We start from the raw sequence: 19782 nt of genomic DNA, 5'->3' as shown, positions 1-19782 counted from the left end.
CAACATGCATGAAGAGGATGATGTGGACAAAATACTCATTTGCCTAATAATTCTGCACTCCCTGTAGAAGGCATTTATTGTCACTATACAGTTGTACAATGAGATACAGAGCATCTCCTACTCAGTGCAAACATGCATATACAAGCTGGTTTAAAAAAAAAAGTCATATGTAATAAATAGTGTTGTGTATATACACTAACTGCATGTCTTTGAAATGTGGGGGGAAGCCGGAGGACCCGGAGAGAACCCACACGAACACGATGAGAGCCTGGGCCTGATGGTGGAATTGAACGCAGGACCTTCTTGCTGTGAGTGGTAACACCACCACCACCCTACATGGTTAATGTGAAATTAGTAGCAGTCCTAACCAGTGAATAAGTGAGATGCATAATTTCCCTTAGTGTCTGTCAGTATTCCATTACTGTTGCTTGCGCTAGGAAGTGAAAGGCAGCTTTGGCATCTAGCTCATAGTTCAGTGTAGGCCGACTGTGGTTCAAATAAAATCGAAATAAAAAATTGGTTATGTGAAAATTTAAATAAATGTATGATATTAAGTAACCTAAATGGTGACAAAATAACCTGCCCTAACAATTAAATAAACATTATGGTCAACTCAACAGACTGCTGACAGATGTCAGCAGGAGTAATGTGAAGGACAGCAGCACCCTTGATTGCTGGTTCTGATGTAAAACACCAGTATTATGCCTAATTAACGTTCTCACCACCCTGACAATAGACGCAGGAATGACCAGCGAGCTGTACTTAGCTGTAATTACTGACCCTCTAATCCTCTGTTTACCACCTCCTGCTGGCTTTTCACATTTAACAACCCCCCCTGCCCCGCCCCCCCCGTTGTTGTTTGCTTTTCGTTTTTCTTATTACCATTAACCTTTTTCCTTGCCATTCTTACTTATTATCTATAGTATGATAATAAATGAATATATAGCTATAATTGTTAGTGTCAAAGAGTAGCTGCTCGATTGATTTGATCTATATGTCCTGTTTTGGTGCTTATTTATGGTTGTTCCTATAAAACCTTTAACGCTAGAGTCTCTTTAAAGGCCACGTTTGTTTGTTTTGTAATAGAGTAACCTCCACAAAGATATCGATATGATCTTTGGCCTTACAACCTTTTGCCATTTTGCCGAAAGTCCCGTACAAAGCCTTCTTTTTTTCCTCTCCTTAAAACAAGGGGTATTATTCAACTCTGATATAAAATCACACTCTTTTTCCCTTGTCAAAACAATAACCTTTGTGCATTTCACGGGCACCTTTTTCAATGTTCTGCATTTGCAAGCCACAGATTGTCATCAGCTATCTCCCGACCTTGTTGTTTTCCCTTCTCTCGTTTGTCGGCCGCCTGTAGCAGATGGATGGTTCAAACAGTCAGACGCACACAGACAGCAGACAGAAGGCTCCGTCTGAAAAATTGCTTCTTGAAATAAATACCTGTGTGGTTTATCGTTAGACGATGTAGCTTATTTATTAATTTTTATCTTGAGAAAGTGTTGGCTTGAATCGATAACACGGAAAGCACAGATGGTGAGGTAAGTGTAAATGTTACGAAGCATGTTTTGCTGTGTTTATAGCATTTATGCATCACTGCCACTGTTTGAATAAATACGTCCCAGTATGTTTTATATTTGTTCTTTATTTTCAAACAATTTAGCACACGCCTGTGCTAATTAACATGTTAAACCAAAGACCCTGTTTTGCTTAGTTCCAAATGGCTTTGTTAAAGTTGGCAGGAGTTGAATTTTTAGTCAAAACACAAATAAATCCACATTTCCTACTGTCAGCTCTTTGCTTTATGGATTTTTCTTCAATGAGACACAAAGGTCCGACATTATGAGCATGTCGTAGATTAATAGCGATTACTTTCCTGTAGACAGGAAAGTGGTTTATGTTACAAATTTAAGTAGATATATTTCTTTTCAGGATACCAAAGAAAGGTGGATGAGCTGTTATAAATTACAATGAATGAACTGATTTATGTGCTGTGCTTATATTGCAGTCATACTGTTAAAAAAAATGCCACTCTTTTGAAGTCCCTGTATTGTAAGGATTTGTTTGGAAAGAAACACTTGTGGTAGGTCTCCAGTAAGTTTATGTAAGTCTGAAGTGATGGAAATGGGCTGCTAGTTTTATAATGCTGCTGTTTCAGTCTTTTAAACCACTGGAAGCGCTTTTACTCTGCATGCCCCAGTCTTCATTTGCGCTTAAGTGCTTTTCCTACCACACTGATGGATGTGCGAGGGAGCAATTTACATTCATTTGCTACTTTGTTAGGTACAGCTGTTTAACTGTATGTTTGAGATGGTATAGATGATCGTCTGATGTTCAAATTGAGCATCAGAATGGGGATGAAGGTGATATAAATGACTTTTTAACATTGCGTGGTTGCTGGTGCCAGACATGTTGGTCTGAGTATTTCAGAAACTGCTGATCTGCTGGGATTTTCCCGCAAAACCCCCTCTAGGTTTTACAGAGAATGGTGTGAATAAGAGAAAATATCCACTGAGTGGGAGTTCTCTCAACAAAAATGCCTTGCTGATGTCAGAAGTCAGATGAGAATGGCCAGACTCCTTTGAGCTGATAGGAAGCCAACAGCAAATAACCTCTCATTACAACAAACATGATGCGCATTTAGAGATGCAGAAGAGCATCTCTAACTGCACAACATGTTGAACCTTGAAGAAAATGGGCTGGTACGCAGAGTCTGAAGGCCACTCTGCGTACCAGTTCTGTCAGCTAAGAACAAGAAACTGAGGCCAAGATTAACACAAGTTAACCAAATCTGGACAATAGAAGACTGAAAAATGTTCCCTGGTCTGATGAGCCTCAAGTGACATGCAGATGGTAGGGTCAGAATGCAACATAAAAAACATTGGACACACATTGCACATTGAAAATAAAAATAATGTGGATTTAGTGGTATTATCATTTTCTTTAATTACTAATCTTTCTCCCTTCCTCCTTTTTTTCAGTTGACCAGTTTGTGTGTCACACTGAGGCTATTGCGGATATTGTGATCCTGGTGGACGGCTCCTGGAGTATTGGCCGACTAAACTTCAGGCTGGTCCGTATGTTCTTGGAAAACCTGGTCAATGCCTTTGATGTTGGCATTGATAAAACAAGGATAGGTGGGTCCTGGCTTCTTTCCTTCTTGAACAGATGGGTTCACCATGGGACCAATATGGCTGTTTTAGCCATGAATTAAGTTGTTTTCATCTATCGAATTAGTTCAAGTTTGAGTGAATATTACTAGGAAATGACAAGCTGTGTGTAATTGTGTCATGTTGTTCATTTATCAGGTCTCGCACAGTACAGTGGCGATCCCAGGATTGAGTGGCATTTAAATGCTTTCTCAACTAAAGATGCAGTCGTTGATGCTGTCAGGAACCTGCCCTACAAAGGAGGAAACACCCTCACAGGTACTGACCCTCTGTGATTTTGACTTTTGTTTTACAATAGTAGATTAAAAAGTTCTCCCATGCCATTCTCTTCCCAATTGTCTTTTTAAAAGTCCTGTTCACACACTACTATTATTCTATTGTTATTTTTACTTATCTTTGCTGAATATTTTTGAATACACACACACACACACAATGTGTACATATATATATATATATATATTATATTAATATAATTAGAAATAATATATATATATATATATATATATATAAAATTGATATTACTGTGTCATCAAGTATGCCACCTTACAGCTACCTGATTAATCCTTCTTCACTTACTATCCTTTTTACTCTCTACTCTTTTTTTCACAGGTCTTGCACTGACTTTTATCTTTGAGAACTGTTTCAAGCCTGAATCTGGTGCAAGGCCTGGAATACCCAAGATTGGGATCCTGATCACCGATGGAAAGTCCCAAGATGATGTTATACCACCAGCAGAGGAACTGAGAAATGCTGGTGTTGAACTGTTTGCTATCGGTGAGATAAACTACAGATCATATTTTTAACTTACCCATATGGAAAATATATATATAAATCTTATAAAGTTTGTATCTGTCTTGTGTGAAACTTGTATGAAAAGCATATAAGAGTGAAAACAGATATAAGATCCCTTGAAAAATTATATAATGAAACTTGTATGTTTTGGATACTTACTAAAACAATATATGAAAGTAATGAGAAAGTGGCCACTTTCATGAGTAAATCATATAAGTTTTTACTATTTCTTTTCCATATGGGTAATCTCCACAGTGGCAGACCATAGTTTTTGGACTACTGTTTTTAAGGCTGGAGCTTAACATTCTAGCAAGTGTCAACTTTTTTGTTTTTATTTTTATTTTTCATTCTGGACATGATTTACATGAAAATATGTGGCAGAAAGTTGTCGTTAGCTAAGGCTAGTTAGCTAGCTAGCTAGCTTGGTTACTAAGGTGCATTTGTTATATTAAAACATAATATTAAAATGCATGCTGCGGCTACTCAGACACGCAACAAAATAATTGGTACTTAGAGCAGTAAAAGTATTGATTCACTCCATATATCGTTATATTTTGATTCCAAGTAGCCAGGTTTGCTTTTTCATTAGTGTTTTTTTTTTTAGCAGTAGGTCTCCAGGCTTTCTGGTCCATTAAAGTTTTTTTCTTTGGACATTGGGTGCTTTTTCATTCAGTTGCAATCCTGTTCTTGTACTTGAGCATTTTAAAAAGAAGTGCAGGGCTAAAAAAAAAAAAGAAAAAAGAAAAAGACAGCCCTTCAACAGATTCATCTAGTGTTCACTGAAACCTCATCATTAATGGTCACTTTGAAAGGGTGGCTGTCAAGAAGTCATTACGAAGGAAGGGAAACAGGGAGAAAAGGCACAGTTATGACAAATTACTCAAGATTTGAACTAAAAGTTGCTGAATCTGAAATTTTTGGTTCATTTCATCATCGCTATAGAGAAAGGACAAGAGAGACTCGAGCGTTTCCCCTGACAAATCTCCCAGTTAAATGTTTCCTTGTTTTTTTGTAATTTTATAATCCAACGCAACATTGAGGCATACTTCAGCCTCATTATCTCTCCGAATGCAAGACTCACTGTTTCATATTTTTGCACATTTCCCATCAAGGCTTCTAATTATTGGGCAACCTTTTTATAGATTTAGCGTTGAATTGGCATCAGTTGGTTTGTCATGCATTTGACAGGACTTGCCATTCTTTTTTGTGTATTCATGTGGATACAGTACTCATGTGAGTGTTTTGGGGAGGGGTTTGCTTTTGCTTTTTTCTGACGACAACTGAAAAAGATATATCACGTTGTGTCCTAGATGTTAACTTTCATGTATGTGCCAGTCATTCCTATGTATTTTTCCAGGTGTAAAGAATGCCGACGAGAATGAGCTGCGCTCCATCGCCTCACAACCGGAGAGCAATCACGTCTACAATGTGGCTGACTTTAACATCATGAGCTCTATTGTAGGGGGGCTAACAAAAACAGTGTGCAAACAGGTGGAGCAGCAGGACAAAGACATCAAGCAGAGTAAGAGCAAATTGGAAAACTGAAACCTTACTAACATGCAAACAAGAATACTAGTAGGAACTCTGTGTCATGAAGAGTAAAGCATAAAGGAAAATAGTTGTTAAACAAATAGTATCCTGAGTGATCACTTTGACTAGTTGTGTATCAATAAATGACCAAATGATAAAAAGTCAGAGTTAAAGTCTAGTTACAAAGTAAATTTGTTTACTATGAATCACACCTTGTGTATGTTAAAAAAAAAAAAAAGTTCGATGGCCTATAAGAACAGGACACTATTAAGTCAGATCAAATGTTCATTTGATCTGACTTAATGGGATTTGCACTTCAAAGTTATCCAATCTGAGGCAGCCTGTTGGCCTGTCCTTACATTTTTGTCTTTCAGAACATATACCAGAGACAACAGGAATGCCACTTAACCTAGTGACATCAGACATCACGGCCCAAAGCTTTCGGGTTTCATGGAGCCATGCCCCTGGAAATGTAGAGAAATACAGAGTTGTTTATTATCCCACTCAGGGAAGAGACCCAGGAGATCCACAGGAGGTAAATAGTGTATTATTTGCTGAAAACAACACATCAAACCAGCCAGAGCTGAGGAAGTCAACATATTTTATGTCGTGATATATTTATCACAACATAAAATCAAGAAATATCCATTTTATTCCATGGACATGACTCTCTCACTCTGTTCAGCTTTGCATACAGATGTGCTGAAGGATAAGCAGCAGCTAAAAAATCCTACAGTCAGTAGGAGGAGTGTGAGGTGGGCAAAATGTACTTTTCCATAATATTTATGACACCAGGGGGAGTTATCAAGGATCGGGCAGGTTTATAGTTTGAGATCAGTTTTTCCTCGAGACGTCAGTGCTATCGCCCATCCATACCTCTCACTTTCATCTCTCTATTCACTTCTCCCCAGAATATCTTTGCAGGTTATGACGGCTCACTAGAAATGATACTGTTGCTTGAACCAGGCACCTGCTTGATTTTTCCAGAACATTTGACCACAGAAGCCATTAAATCTCTCACTTAGCTGGGTTTACAGAGACCAGATGTTCTGGAGCCTCATGTAAAGAGACCTTTCCAGCTGGCTCACCGTGGGCCTAATCTTTATCACAACTGTCATCCTTTTAGTTCACAATGAAAAAGAAAAATATTCTTCAAGTTTTAAGCGTTTGTGCTTTATCCCATTCAATAAATCGATTGTTTCCTTCTTCCTTTCCCATTCTCTTCCAATCTCTCCTTTCTTTCCTGGTTTTATCTCGCTTTCCTCACTTCTGTTTTTCATTTTTATGTCTCCCTATTTATTGCCTCAATTACCATTTTTCATGCCATTCTATCCCCTCCAACTCTTCACACCTTCTTTTCCATCTTTCATATTCTCTTACTTCCCTGACTGACCCTCCTGCACCCCTGCAGGCTGTAGTGGTCGGGAGTGAGTCTTCAGTGGTGTTACAGCATCTTAGCTCCCTCACTGAGTACCAACTGGCTGTGTTTGCTGTATATGCAAACAAGGCGAGTGCAGCTCTGAGAGGATCAGAAACAACGTGTAAGTTTATTCTTGCAAATACACATGTATAAGTGTGCTTATAAGGCTCCACACTCAGAACACAATTTAATAACAATGGCTTAAAAAGTTACAGCTGCAGAAGCCAGACATATTGAAAATGCACTTACAGTGCTGTGCAAAAGTCTTGAGCTAATTCTTTATATTCTACGTCCAAGGAGTTTTCCTATCATTTTTTAAAAAAGGGTTCAGTCTTGAAGAATAATTCTCCAGGCTCTCTGTAGGTCTTTCAAAGTTTTTCTATCTTTCTATCTAAAACTATAGAAAGAAAGTAAAGCAGATTAACAGTATCTGAAGTTCATGTGAGTACGAAAAAGGAAAATGTCCAGCAAAGACCCGACACAGGACCTTAGAGATGCATTTCGCCCATTGGTTGCTTTTTCACAGCAGTGTTGGAGATCTTGTCAAAACTGATACAATTATTAATGCAGAAATCCACAGTCAGATTTTTGTTCACCATGAAATACAATCTGGACAGACTGATTGGCAAAGGCTTCATTTTCCCACATGACAATGATCCCAAACACACTGCCAAAGCAGTAAAAAAAATATGCTTGTAAGGACTTCATAATAATATCACATTATTAAGGTATTAGTAAAGCTTTAGCAAGTTCTTAATTCATCATTTATATATCATATCATCATTCCAATATGAATGATGAATTAAGTACTTGCTAATATCTTACTAATAATATTAATAAAGCTTAATAGTGTGACATTATTGTAAAATGCTACTGTATTCTTATATATACTCCACAGTGGAGTACTATCTGTCATGGATTGGCCTTCCCAGCCCAGACGTCAACATTGTTGAAGCAGTATTTTAACAACTCGTCAGATAATAATAATCTGTCAGAGGGACATACAACATCATTTAAATACCTCTGACAGATGGAAAGAAGAGCTTTGAATGTCCTTCGAGAAGCCTGGAGAGAACTTGAAGATGTCTTAAAGAAGAAAGCTTGAAAGCTTGGATAAATATATTAATATATATTAAAAATATATGGTTGGCTCAATACTTTGCACAGCAGTAACTAATACAGCAATAAAGAATTTTATGCTTAAAGGTCAAATCCACCTTAAGCAGTATACCCTGATGTTTATAGTTATTACAAAAATACATTCATGTGATTCCTTCTTTATTGAAATTTGCCATGTTATTTAGTTGTTTGCTGTGTCGCGATGTGTGTGTATGCTGTGTGTGTATGCATGTAGTGGCTCTTCCCACAGTCACCGGCCTCCAGCTGTTTGATGTGAGTCACAACACCATGAAAATAAAATGGAACAGTGTGGATGGAGTCTCTGGCTACATGCTGCTTTATGCACCTCTGACAGATGACTTGGATGAGAAAGAGGTAGTAACAAAAAATAACAAAATAAGGGGAGGATGAATTGTTTATTTAGTTCAAAGTTGTAAACCTGGAATTTGCTAACATGACATCCAAAGTTTTGTTTTAAATCCTGAAGTTTCTTTTTGTCCCTAGATAAGGGTGTCAGATGCAGTGACGGAGCTGGAGCTGGATGGGTTGATCCCTCACACCGAATACACCGTCACTGTTTATGCCATGTTCGGCGAGGAGGCCAGTGAACCTGTTACAAACCAGGAAACCACATGTGAGTAATGCACACCCAAACAGTTTTTAATTCTTAGCCTTTTTTATTAAAATTAATAAAAATTCAAATAACCCAATAGTCAGACATTCAAACATTGTAAAAGAGAAAACTGGATCATATGTGTTCTTCATAAAAAGTGTCCTTAATCTTAAAAACTCAGACTGGTTCTCATGAAGCTGGTAAAAATGGCTGAAACAGTGATGTTTTCTCCAAGGTCAAAGCTCATAGTTGTTATGCGGCAATAACTGTAGATAGCTGACCTTGTTTCCATATATGATAATAGTCTGCTCTGATTGTCTCTTACAAAATAAGAAAAATTTGCCTATTTATTGTAATAAAGAAATTAAATCCAAGTGTCTTTGACTGATGTCTAATTTAGTCACTTAATCATTGTGAACAGACGTCCATACCATGTCCACTCTGTGTACGCAGACTACTTCATTGTTTTCCAACCATTTGGAGCCACGGCACATATTTCACATTAGAAAAATCACACGGCACAAAAAGCATATTTATAATTTTTCCTAGTGCACCAGGAATAGTGGAATTGGCTCGGTTTGTCACCAGTATACCATTTTTTCTTTCTTCTGACCACTACTCATGCTAGGGCCTTCTCCATGACCCGGGTCAGATTGACTACTTTTGCTTTTCAAATATTTATCGACTGCTATCTGGCTGTGTCGTCTCACTCACGGCATGACTATTACGTAATTTCGTCTTTGCCTTCTTCTGTTTTTACTGGCAGTTGGCAACCCAACTGCTAGTGGCAGTACAACTACTACTAGAGGGTAGTTGTACTGCCCTCTAGTGGAAGAGAATGTAATTGTTCTGCCCGTTACTCATGCCGGTTGCTTAAAGGTGGAACCTGATTAGTTCACATGAAGCCTAACAAGCAGCTAGCAGCACCCACCCATCACCAACAGCTTTATACTTAATATTAATTTAAATGGGTGAGGTAAAAAGAAATCACACCGCGAGCAGTTAATATGTCCAAAAAATACCAAAACTACTTTTATACAAGGCTGAACACATGCTCATTTTTGCTCCAAAGTTAGACTCAGTCTTTGGCATGGGCTTCCTTTTTTTTCACAGCCAGGGTTTAACGCCTGATCAGCCTGAGCTTTCTCTGTCTCTCCCCCTCCAGTACCACTGAGTCCTCCCAGCAACCTCCAGTTTTCTGACATTACCCACAACTCGGCCCACATCAGCTGGGACCCCGCGCCTAGTGGAGTTAATGGTTACCGCATCATGTGGGACAAGACAGACGGACTAGTCACAGACGAGGTGACGTGTGACCGTTTTTTTTTTTCTTTTGTGTTTTGGGAATTTTGTTTCTGAGTGCCAAGATTAAATAAGAAATTAGAAAAAAAGAAATGAGAAAGGGATGAACAGTTGAATACTAAAGGGCTAAAAGCCTAACAATAATCATATGAATGGAAAATTTACAGATACTGCAGTTTACGATACTGATAAAGCTTAGTCTTCTGGAAATGTTCTGTGTTATGAATATCATAGATGAAGACTTGAAAAATATCCCTACATTGAGTCTTAGTAGACCTGCTGTCTTTCAAGTTAGTAGTGTTTATCTTGTTCTCTGTTTAAGAGGCATAGCAGTGGGTTTTTCTGTGGCTACATGATGTTTCTCTGTGTTTCCTGCAGGTGGAGGTTGGTTCAGTGAGTTCTTATGACCTCGGTGAGCTGACGTCTTTGACAGAGTACTCAGTGGCAATTTTTGCCCTGTACAACGAGGGCGAATCAGAACCGCTCACCGATGCGTTCACCACCAGTAAGAAACTGGCTTTTGACTTTTGCGAGTCGCCGTCACCAGTGGAGAACAAATTTTTGTTTTCTGTATTCTTGTTTCCCGACATCTCTGTTGAGGACAATTTAGCCTCAATCTCCAGAAAATAGTTCTATCAATATCATTAAAAGGCAAACCATTTCTCTTATAGTGCCAAACAGTGGTGAATTTTATTACCCTCAGTGGTCCTTTTGCTATTTTGGCAGCCTGCCCATCACATTTACACCTCAGCATAATAGCCCAGTCACATTAAAAGGTCATTTCACTGTCCCTGACTATTCCGTCACGCTAACAGATATTGATTTGTTGGAATATCCCTTTGCAACAAGCAGTTGGGCTCCAGCGCTGAGTCAGCTCAAAGAAATGCGTCTGGCAAGCAACTATTAAACTATCCACTTTAAAAGGACTGTTTGCATTTTTTATTTATCTCCTGGCAAAGTTTGTTTAATGGACCAGTTTTCAGAAAGGGGGCTTTATGAACTAACGAAAATGCAATGGCACGTTTCAGCTGTTTGAGTGGGAAGCAGTAGGTTCACACCAAAACGGTGCGACGGTGCTTTTCCGAGAACATTTTGCTGAACTGACAGTTATGTTATAAATTGGCCCAGCAAAAAAGTTTCATAAACTTACAGTGTAATCGGGGCAGAATTGAAATTATTATTGAATTTATGTGAATATTAACACATGAGAAAAAAGGAGGGGGAAAAAAGTCTCAGCTTTTCTGTCTTTCAGCTCCAGTTCCTGGTCCTCTGAATCTACACTCCAGTGAGGTCAGCACGGACAGCTTTAAGGTCAGCTGGGATCACTCAGCCAGTGACATTATTCTCTACAGACTCTCCTGGACACCATTCGATGGTGGCAACACAAAAGAGGTTAGTTCCACTAAAATACAGAAGGTACAGCACTGTGCAAAAGTCTTGAGCCATCCTCCTTTTTCTATATTTTGTTAGGAAAATACTTCAGTAATGTTGACGTCCAGGCTCTGGGGAGACCAATCCATGACAGATAGTACTCCACTGTCGGCTTTTCTGTATAAGTATACAGTAGCATTTTACAATAATGTCACACTAATAATTATTAAGGTATTAGTAAGCGTTTAATTCATTATTTATGCCGCATTGCCATTTGTAAATACAGATATATTATTATTACTATGATTATTATTAGTTACTAGCAGTGCATGCTACACCATGCACAGCAGTATACTAAGGAGGAATGATGATGAATAAAATATGAATTAAACACTTGCTAAAACTTTACTAATACCTTACTAATGCTTAAAAGTATGATATTATTATGAAGAGCTATCAAGTATATTTTTACTGCTCTGGGTCTGCGTTTGGGATCATTGTCATGTGGAAAAATGAAGCGTTTGCCAATCAGTGTTTCCAGATGGCTTTGGCTGGTGAATCAAAGTCTGACTGTACTTTTCTGCGCTCATAATTGCATCACTGGCTAAAATTCAGCTCCCAAAGCATTACACAGTCTCCACTTGTTTGTAGTTGCAGATACACGTATGTCTCTCCTGACCTTGACATGTTGATGACAATATGAACAAAAGATTTCAGACCTGTTGCTTCTCATTTTCATCCCAGTTCTTTATCCCAGTTCTGGCCCTTCAGGTCAGCTGAAGTGGCAGAGGCATCTCTCAGGTCCTGTGTCAGATGAATTTTCTCCTATTTGTTAAATGCAGGACTTTCAGATACTCTTCATCAGCCTACCACTTCTTCTTTTGCCACTTTTTCAGTTTCCTAAATATCTTGGGACTGCACGCCATCCCAAGATATTTTATCCCAGGTTTTGTACTAATAGCTCTTTGGGAATCTTTAAAAATGTATAAGAAAGTTTGGCTTCTTGGTAGCAAAATATAAAGAAATAAAGGCTGGCTTCAGACTTTTGCACAGTACTGCATGTGTTTTAGATCAGTAAGAGTCAAGCATCCAACAGCATAGAATCACAAGGTTAAGCTTGCAGTGTTATTATGCAAACAAAACATATTATTAAGCATCTGAAGAAAATAATCTGCATGGATTTCATTTAGCCTGGAGTCCAGTCATTATCTCTTTTTAAGAGGAAGCAGTAGCTCCACTCCATGCGCACGGATAAAGAGCAGTCTGTCTCCTATAGACTTACACAGAAGCTTAACTACACTACCGGTAGCTGGTAAAACCTCTGGCTTGGTTGAGTATAAATAAAGGCTGAAAAAATCTAGAAATTAATGGCTAGGGTGTTTTATTACTATGATCTGGGGTTTAGAGACAGCTGCAAGGCAGCGATAGAGCCCTTAGAGTGTGTGTCTGTGTGTGTGTTTGTGTGTTTTGCTGAGAGTCATCGAAGCTGAAAATAACACTCTGGGGAGCTGGAGAGGTGGGCTGGTAATACCGCCAGACTAGAGAAAGGGATACATGCAGCTTTTCTCTGTTTCTCACCCACATACTCCGTGTGCTGGCACACACACACACACACACACATTTACATCCTTCATCGATTTTCTCGGTATTGTTACATCTGAGAGGGGATTAGACATAATGCATACAGCACAGAGTGAAATGTTATCCAGACAAAAACTTTATGATAATTTGATATCTTTCTTTTTAAGTTGTCTTTTCTTTTTTCAAAAACGTATCTGCATGAGTCTCAGGAAACAATAAAATAAAACAGAAAATTTTACATTAAATGGAAGAAGATGTAAAAAGGAAAGGGAGACAATGACTCATAAACAATACACTTGCTTCAGGGAAAGCACAAATTGCCCCCGTTGGTAAAATCTGCATACAACTGTACCTCGGAGGGTTTTGCAAAGAAACAAATACCTCCGCATAATCTGGTTATTGAGCCATCTGGAGCAAATACTAATTTCAGGGTTTCTCTCGGTAGAAGTGTGCTGTACTCTTGTTGACCTCTTTGTGTGTACCTTGGGGTCTGATTTTTTTCTGTGTAAAACAATTTGTAGTGGTTCTTTGGACTAGTGCAGATGCAGCAAGTCCAACTGGAAGCATTTTGTGTTCGTAGGAAACCACACACACCTGTGATAGTTATATCATAGGAAACATGTAATCCAGTAAGACTTATGCTCATGTTATTTTTGTTTTGTTCAACATAACAATGAAAATACTACATGTAATCTCCATGCATACCTGCTTCACTACCACCTGCACTACCATTTCCTGCTGTTTCTCCCTCTACCTGCAGAAATTATGAGATGACTTATTATTTTAGGTTTTCAGCAGCTTTCTCTCCTAAAACTCAGTCACGACCTTGGAATTTGACAGCCTGGAGTTTTTCATTAGAGTATTAATAACATCATCAGACTGTTTGATAACATTCTTGCTGTTTTGCAATATTTGAACTTACAAAATTCTTCAGATTCAACTTGTTCTGGCAAATATAGCAGCAAATAAAAGCACAAATCACTTAAAGTTTTTAAGTGAGTTTATCACTTAACTGTAATTGCTTCAGTAACAATACTGCTGAAAGTACTGTATATATTTTTTGTTTTGTCCGAACAAACAGGTTATAGAACAACAAAATCTGACATTTTTGGAAACTATCAGCCATCACGTCTCTAAAGTTCGGAGAGACCGCACTGTTGGAAATCAGATCTAATATGAGGTTTGTTTCTTTCCTGTAGGTGGTCTTGAGTGGAAGTGATAACAGATACTCACTGACCGGCCTCAGTCCCTCCACTGAGTATGAAGTTATGCTGACGGCCATATTCAAAGACAAGTCTGAGAGCGACACAGTCTTTGTCACTCAAACCACATGTAAGTGTGACGAGGTTGTTTAACTCACAGAGCTGTGAGCTTTTGCTTTATCTAATCAATATTAAACTTGACAATGGTAAGGCTCACGGCTTTCCTTGAGATGTAATTCCTCCTGATAGAGCACTGCTGTCTGCTTATTATAACAGATCAGTGCAATCACATGTGCATTTAGGATAAGAAAATGAGCATTTCTGAGTCAAAGCAAAGCACTGCATGAACACATTTGCATTGATTTGTTTGTCTCAGCTTATCTCAGAAGAAGAAAATCTATTTTACCATCAGTGATTTGTTACGTATTCCTGTCTAATTGGCTTACTTATCGACACAAAGAGTTGTTGAGCAGAGTTTGAATCCAATTATCTGATTTGTCCTCTTTGTATTTCCCCAGTGCCCACACAGACAACAACAACTTCTACCAAAACCACAGGTAAGAAGCGTCCGAGCTGGCTTTCTGTAAAGCTTCAAAATGTCAGCAAAAACCAGGTCAGCAAGTCTTAGGTAAAACTGTGCCATGAAACTTAAAAGCAGTTGCTTTAATTTTTTTGCTAGCATGTGTCCAGTGGACAGAAGGCTAATTTCACTTGGTACTTTTTCTGAAAAACTATCCCTGCAAAGAGACTGGCCAAATTTTAATCATGGCTCAAGCCAAGGCATCTGTCAAGGAAGGCAATTTCCATTTTAATGCGAAAGGCTCCACTAGCTGCCAGTGCAGGCCTATGTTGCCAAAGTGAAAACGTAGTTCTTCTTAGTCCTTGTAGCAGATTTTTGGCCATTGTTGCTTATTTATTTTCAAGAAGCAAAAGCAAAATTACCGAGTAATTAGAAAAAGAAATGTTGAAACTGTTCATTTTAAAGAGAAAGTTGAAATGCTGATAAGAGTCTCTCCTAGAAGTTTGAATTTATATAAGTGTGTTTACCAAGTTGGCTTCATCCAGAGACTGGAGTTCAGATTCTGGCTTCTCAAAGGTGACCAAAGGCCATCTGGAATGGGTTTTTGTTGTTTTAGAAGCAGACTACAGCTAATTGAGTCTTGTGGCTTCAAAAGCTTACAAAAGCAACATGTCTCCTTTACTTAAGTTTTTGCCCACTGTCCTAGAAAGTTTCACACAGCACATCTGCTTTGTTTAAAAATCCAAGTGGCCCTCTAAAAAGCACAGTTCAAAGCAGCCGACTAAACACCAGCAGGTTGCCTTTGTTTAAGAAAGAAGAAAAAAAATCATAGTTAGTGCTTTAAGGATGCATCATATAAGCTAAACAAAAGCATTTTGTGAGTGCTTGTGAGAATACTTTTCTTTAGCACCCCAAATCACAGTGTGTCGAGCTGAAACTGAAACTTTCACGCTGGCTTTTTTCCCCTGATATTTTTACAGTGTGAAGAAAATAAAGTTTGAGCCAAGCCTCATTTTTTGAGAAATAATATCTAGAGTAATTTGGTACAGTAACAGCGAATCTGTGATGTGGTGTCTCAGCGGCACGTGAGGCTGTGAGAAACCTTCAGCTGAGTGACGAGACCACCCAGAGCTTAGAGGCTTCGTGGGAGCTGGAAGACCCCAACGTGGAGAGCTACAGGGTCGCCTACACAAGCCTCAGCGGAGATCACAAGGACTATGTGAGTTGGAGGTTTAAGGGTTTATGTTAGTTCCCAAATTTTAATTATTTTTTTTCCCTCTCAAGAGGTGTTTTAGATCCGGGTTACATGTTTGCAGCTTCTAAAGCTGCCCTCCATCACAAACTGCCTCCATGGTGAATTGTGAATGCTGATTATGTGGAATAGACAACACTGAAGTTGTTTTTGGAGGAAGATTATTGTTGTTTCCCACCTCCATCCAACTGGATGGCCCTACAGCGGTCAGCGTTGGGTCGTCTGCTACAGTCAGAAAACTGATTACACTTTTAGTCCCGGGCCACTTAGCCCCTCGTTCTTGATCCCTCTATCTCTTCTAAGAGCCCTTGAGCTCAGTGCCATGTACTGACCCTGATCGCTGATGCACACACACACACACACAAGAACACACACACACACACACACACACACACACACACACACACACACACACACACACACACACACACACACACACACACACACACGAGTAGTCAGCCTTTCCCTTATTCTTCTTCTGTCCCTCTATCTCTCTGTTTCTCTTCTCTATCCTCCAGCCTCCCTTCACTCCCCCTCCCCTCTTTTAATTTCCCAATGTGGTGTCAGAGCCGTAGAAGATGGAGAGTCCAGGCCAGGCCGGCAGACATTCCATTATCTTTTCAGCAGCCATTTACCTCACTGCGAGTGGGGATGGAGGGCAGCAGAGAAAAGAGCAAAAGAAACAAAGGGAGGTGGGAAGAGAAACAAAAGCTGCACAAAATGCGAGGAAGCTTAAACCTGTCTGCCGGCTGATGGCCAAGGGCCGTTCCAGGTCACACGTCTTTTCCAAAGTTTCGGCATGTTTTGTTGCGGACGTGTATGAAAGACAGATGAAAGGAGAAAGAGAGAAAACTCTGTTTGTTTGTTTATGTACCTGAAAATGCACGCGTGTGTCTGCACCTCCACTTGGACACAGTGTTTCAGCACCCAAGTCACAGTGGACAGCTCCTCCCCATCCTTTGGCTCTGAATAGCCTTGTCTCAACACTCATGTCACATCTTGGTGTAGAAGTTGAAGACCAAGAAGGCAGGACGTGCAAAAATGAGATAAACACAAACAGTAAATTGTAAAGAATAACTGTAATCCAATAGGGTCCAGAAAAGATGAAGACCAGGTAATACAAGACATTCACAACTGTACATGGATGATGCAGTTCACACCTATTGCTATTTATAATATCAGTTAACAGGAGTTAGTCAGTTTTTAGTCCTGACAGTTTTCAATGAGGAGAGAAAATTTGAAAGAACTGAACTTAATTCATAGTAATAAAATTTTCAGCAATTAGACTCCGAGGAAGCTACATTAGCAGAGCATAGTCCAAAAGTGATACAAAGTAGGACAGGACCTACCCAGGGCCTAAATCCTGGTGGTGGCAGAGATGAAGCAGTGGAGCCCCGATAATGAAGTAATATGAAGACTAGACTAGCAGCCCAAACACCCAGGAATGCAGGCAGAAGAGTGAATACTGAATAATCTTCCTTACTGAACTTGCACATAAGTTTCATTATTGAAATAACTTGGTTGTGTCAGTGCCACGTACTTTTTCAAGCTCAAATGACTTACAGTTTAGTTACAGATATCCTCAGTTAGATGCCAGAGCAGTCAAAGTGTGCTTTTAAACTGTGCTGCATAATCTCAGTAGTCACGGTTGTTATGGAGCTGCAAATGACTGTAATTTTCATCATTCTAAGCACTTTTAGAGGAGCAATTCGTAATGCTCAACTTTTAGTGCTCAAGCCAACATGACTGAGAGCATGAGTGCCCTGCGTAATGAAAACTTTGACCTCCTACAGTTTCAGGACAGCTGCGGATGAACAATATGTGTGCTACAGTGTAGCTGAAAGCACCTTTAATAAAATCCACTTGGTGTAACTTATCGAGATTGTTTTGCCAGCCAGTGAATCTCATTCTTAGTGTATCTCTATCCAGTTTTAAGTATACTGTAAATTATCAGTCTCATCATGATTAGCTTGTTGCCGCAGAAGAAATACTCAGAGTACAGGGGGTGGAGGTGCGGGCTGTTGGATAAAAAAGGAGCTAATTTAAACCAAGTGGTACTTTTAGGATGCAAACAAACATCCAGGGAAATATTTCAACAGTTATAAATGAAGACGGGGCAGTAATGGGGTTTTTCTCAGCTATTCCCTGCCCCACTTTTGCCATCAACTGACTTTATTGACTGAGCTGAATTGAAAAGACTTCTTAAACTTCCTCCAAATGTCCCTTTAACCCAGCAGAGCAAAGATGCTGTTTCTATACCCAGTGTGCTATATATATATATATATATATGTGTGTGTGTGTGTATGTGTGTGTGTGTGTGTGTGTGTGTGTGTGTGTGCCTGTGGCCCATTCAAATGTTCCCAGAATGTGTGCATTCACGTGTGTGTTTGCAATCGTAGATGTCAGTTTCTGGAGGTGAGAGGAGAGCAGTGCTCGAGCCTTTACAATCAGACACCAGCTACAAAGTGACAGTCACTCCGGTGTACAGCGATGGACAAGATGGCCTTGGTGCATCTGCCATGGGTTCCACATGTAAGGCTAACAAACACACAAAATGCAAAGCGCACACACACACACACACACACACACACACATCCCTGGCTTATTGTATTGACCATAATGCTGCGTTTCTCCCTTTTCACAACACAAAGATGCAGCTCCCGGTTTAGGAGAATACTGGAAGTTAATGACAATGAATTTCATCGCTGTGAGCAGGGCTTTCATTTGCATTGCATTAATTTCATGTTCATTTACGTTCTTGAAGGAGATTATAAATCAAAGCCACGACAAATACTGATGCATTCCTAATTGTCTTAATGAAGGCCACTCATAATTGCTGCAGCGCCTTTCATTAATGAGACGATTAAATTATTTTGCTCAGGTCTAATTGATTTTCTCAACTATTCTCTAGATTACCTCTTATGAGCCAGCAGTGGCTGTCTCCTCATCGCACAGAGAATTGAAATGTCAGACAAAACATGTCTTCTTTTTAGATGAGAGCACTATAAGTCATTGTAATGCAAATAAAAATCTACTTAGCTTGAAGAATTATGCATCAGAGCCTGGTGTACAGTAAGAGATGATTTTGTGTGTTTTTTTCAGTGATGAATATTATTCCCTAAATCAGTTCCTGAAGTAATGTGTTATTTCTCTAATTGTGGAAGTGCACAACTCACACTCAGCCCTGTCAAGGCTGGATATTAGACCTGTAACACCTAAAAGCGTCTCTTGTAAAGTCAAAGACTCTCAAGTGCTGAAAGCATGAAAAACTGTCCCAGTGGACAGCAATTGTTCTATCAAGCTGAATATAAGCGCTGAGCTTCAGATTTATATAATTAAACATTAATTTTATCATTTTTATTTAGAAGTCCTTGGGTTGATTGTCTTTATAAATGATGACTTAGGTGAATTAGTTCTTATGTTAAAGTTTTAGCATGTGTTAGTAATATCAGCTGCAGTTCTTAGAAGCTCTTCTATGTTCTGGTTTTGCTTTGTTTTTGGCAGTGCCGCTCTTGCCTCCTGAAAATCTGCGTGTGTCAGAGGAGTGGTTCAATCGCCTCAGGGTCTCGTGGGATCCACCTCGGTCTCCTGTTGAGGGTTATAAGATCGTCTACCAGCCCCTCTATGGTACACACACACACACACATACACATACATTCTGTTTATTACCATTATTCTATCTAAATATACCTTCTTTTTCACCTTCCTTTGTCTAGCAAAGGAATATACAGTCACCCAGGGCTCTGCTAGGTATGGCTAATCACATGGCAACAACTCAGTGCATTTAGGCATGTAGACAAAATCAAGATGACCTGCTGAAGTTCAAGCTGAGCATCAGAATGCATAAGAAACATGATTTAAGTGACTTTGGGCATGGCATGAATCTTGGTGCCAGATGGGCTGG

At 39.3% G+C, this 19782-nt stretch overlaps 1 protein-coding gene across 1 annotated transcript in view; it reads left to right on the top strand.

Moving 5' to 3' along the window:
* Nucleotides 1-19782, top strand: part of col14a1a (collagen, type XIV, alpha 1a) — a 150466-nt gene that overhangs the window by 42659 nt on the left and 88025 nt on the right. Inside the window, exons 6-21 of the mRNA XM_042224578.1 lie at nucleotides 2988-3143; nucleotides 3315-3434; nucleotides 3786-3950; nucleotides 5326-5490; nucleotides 5873-6033; nucleotides 6910-7039; nucleotides 8273-8412; nucleotides 8542-8671; nucleotides 9816-9955; nucleotides 10331-10457; nucleotides 11205-11344; nucleotides 14104-14236; nucleotides 14625-14663; nucleotides 15706-15845; nucleotides 18278-18410; nucleotides 19383-19505. Coding sequence (XP_042080512.1) covers nucleotides 2988-3143; nucleotides 3315-3434; nucleotides 3786-3950; nucleotides 5326-5490; nucleotides 5873-6033; nucleotides 6910-7039; nucleotides 8273-8412; nucleotides 8542-8671; nucleotides 9816-9955; nucleotides 10331-10457; nucleotides 11205-11344; nucleotides 14104-14236; nucleotides 14625-14663; nucleotides 15706-15845; nucleotides 18278-18410; nucleotides 19383-19505 — 2142 coding nt within the window. The remainder of the gene's footprint in view (nucleotides 1-2987; nucleotides 3144-3314; nucleotides 3435-3785; nucleotides 3951-5325; nucleotides 5491-5872; nucleotides 6034-6909; nucleotides 7040-8272; nucleotides 8413-8541; nucleotides 8672-9815; nucleotides 9956-10330; nucleotides 10458-11204; nucleotides 11345-14103; nucleotides 14237-14624; nucleotides 14664-15705; nucleotides 15846-18277; nucleotides 18411-19382; nucleotides 19506-19782) is intronic.

Source organism: Haplochromis burtoni, unplaced genomic scaffold, assembly GCF_018398535.1.
Source record: "Haplochromis burtoni strain Fernald_Lab_line unplaced genomic scaffold, NCSU_Asbu1 Contig_142, whole genome shotgun sequence".
In the NCBI taxonomy this organism is placed as follows: Eukaryota; Metazoa; Chordata; class Actinopteri; order Cichliformes; family Cichlidae; genus Haplochromis; species Haplochromis burtoni.
The sequence above is the reverse complement of the archived record's forward strand: the minus strand, read 5'-3'. Positions and strand labels throughout refer to the sequence as shown.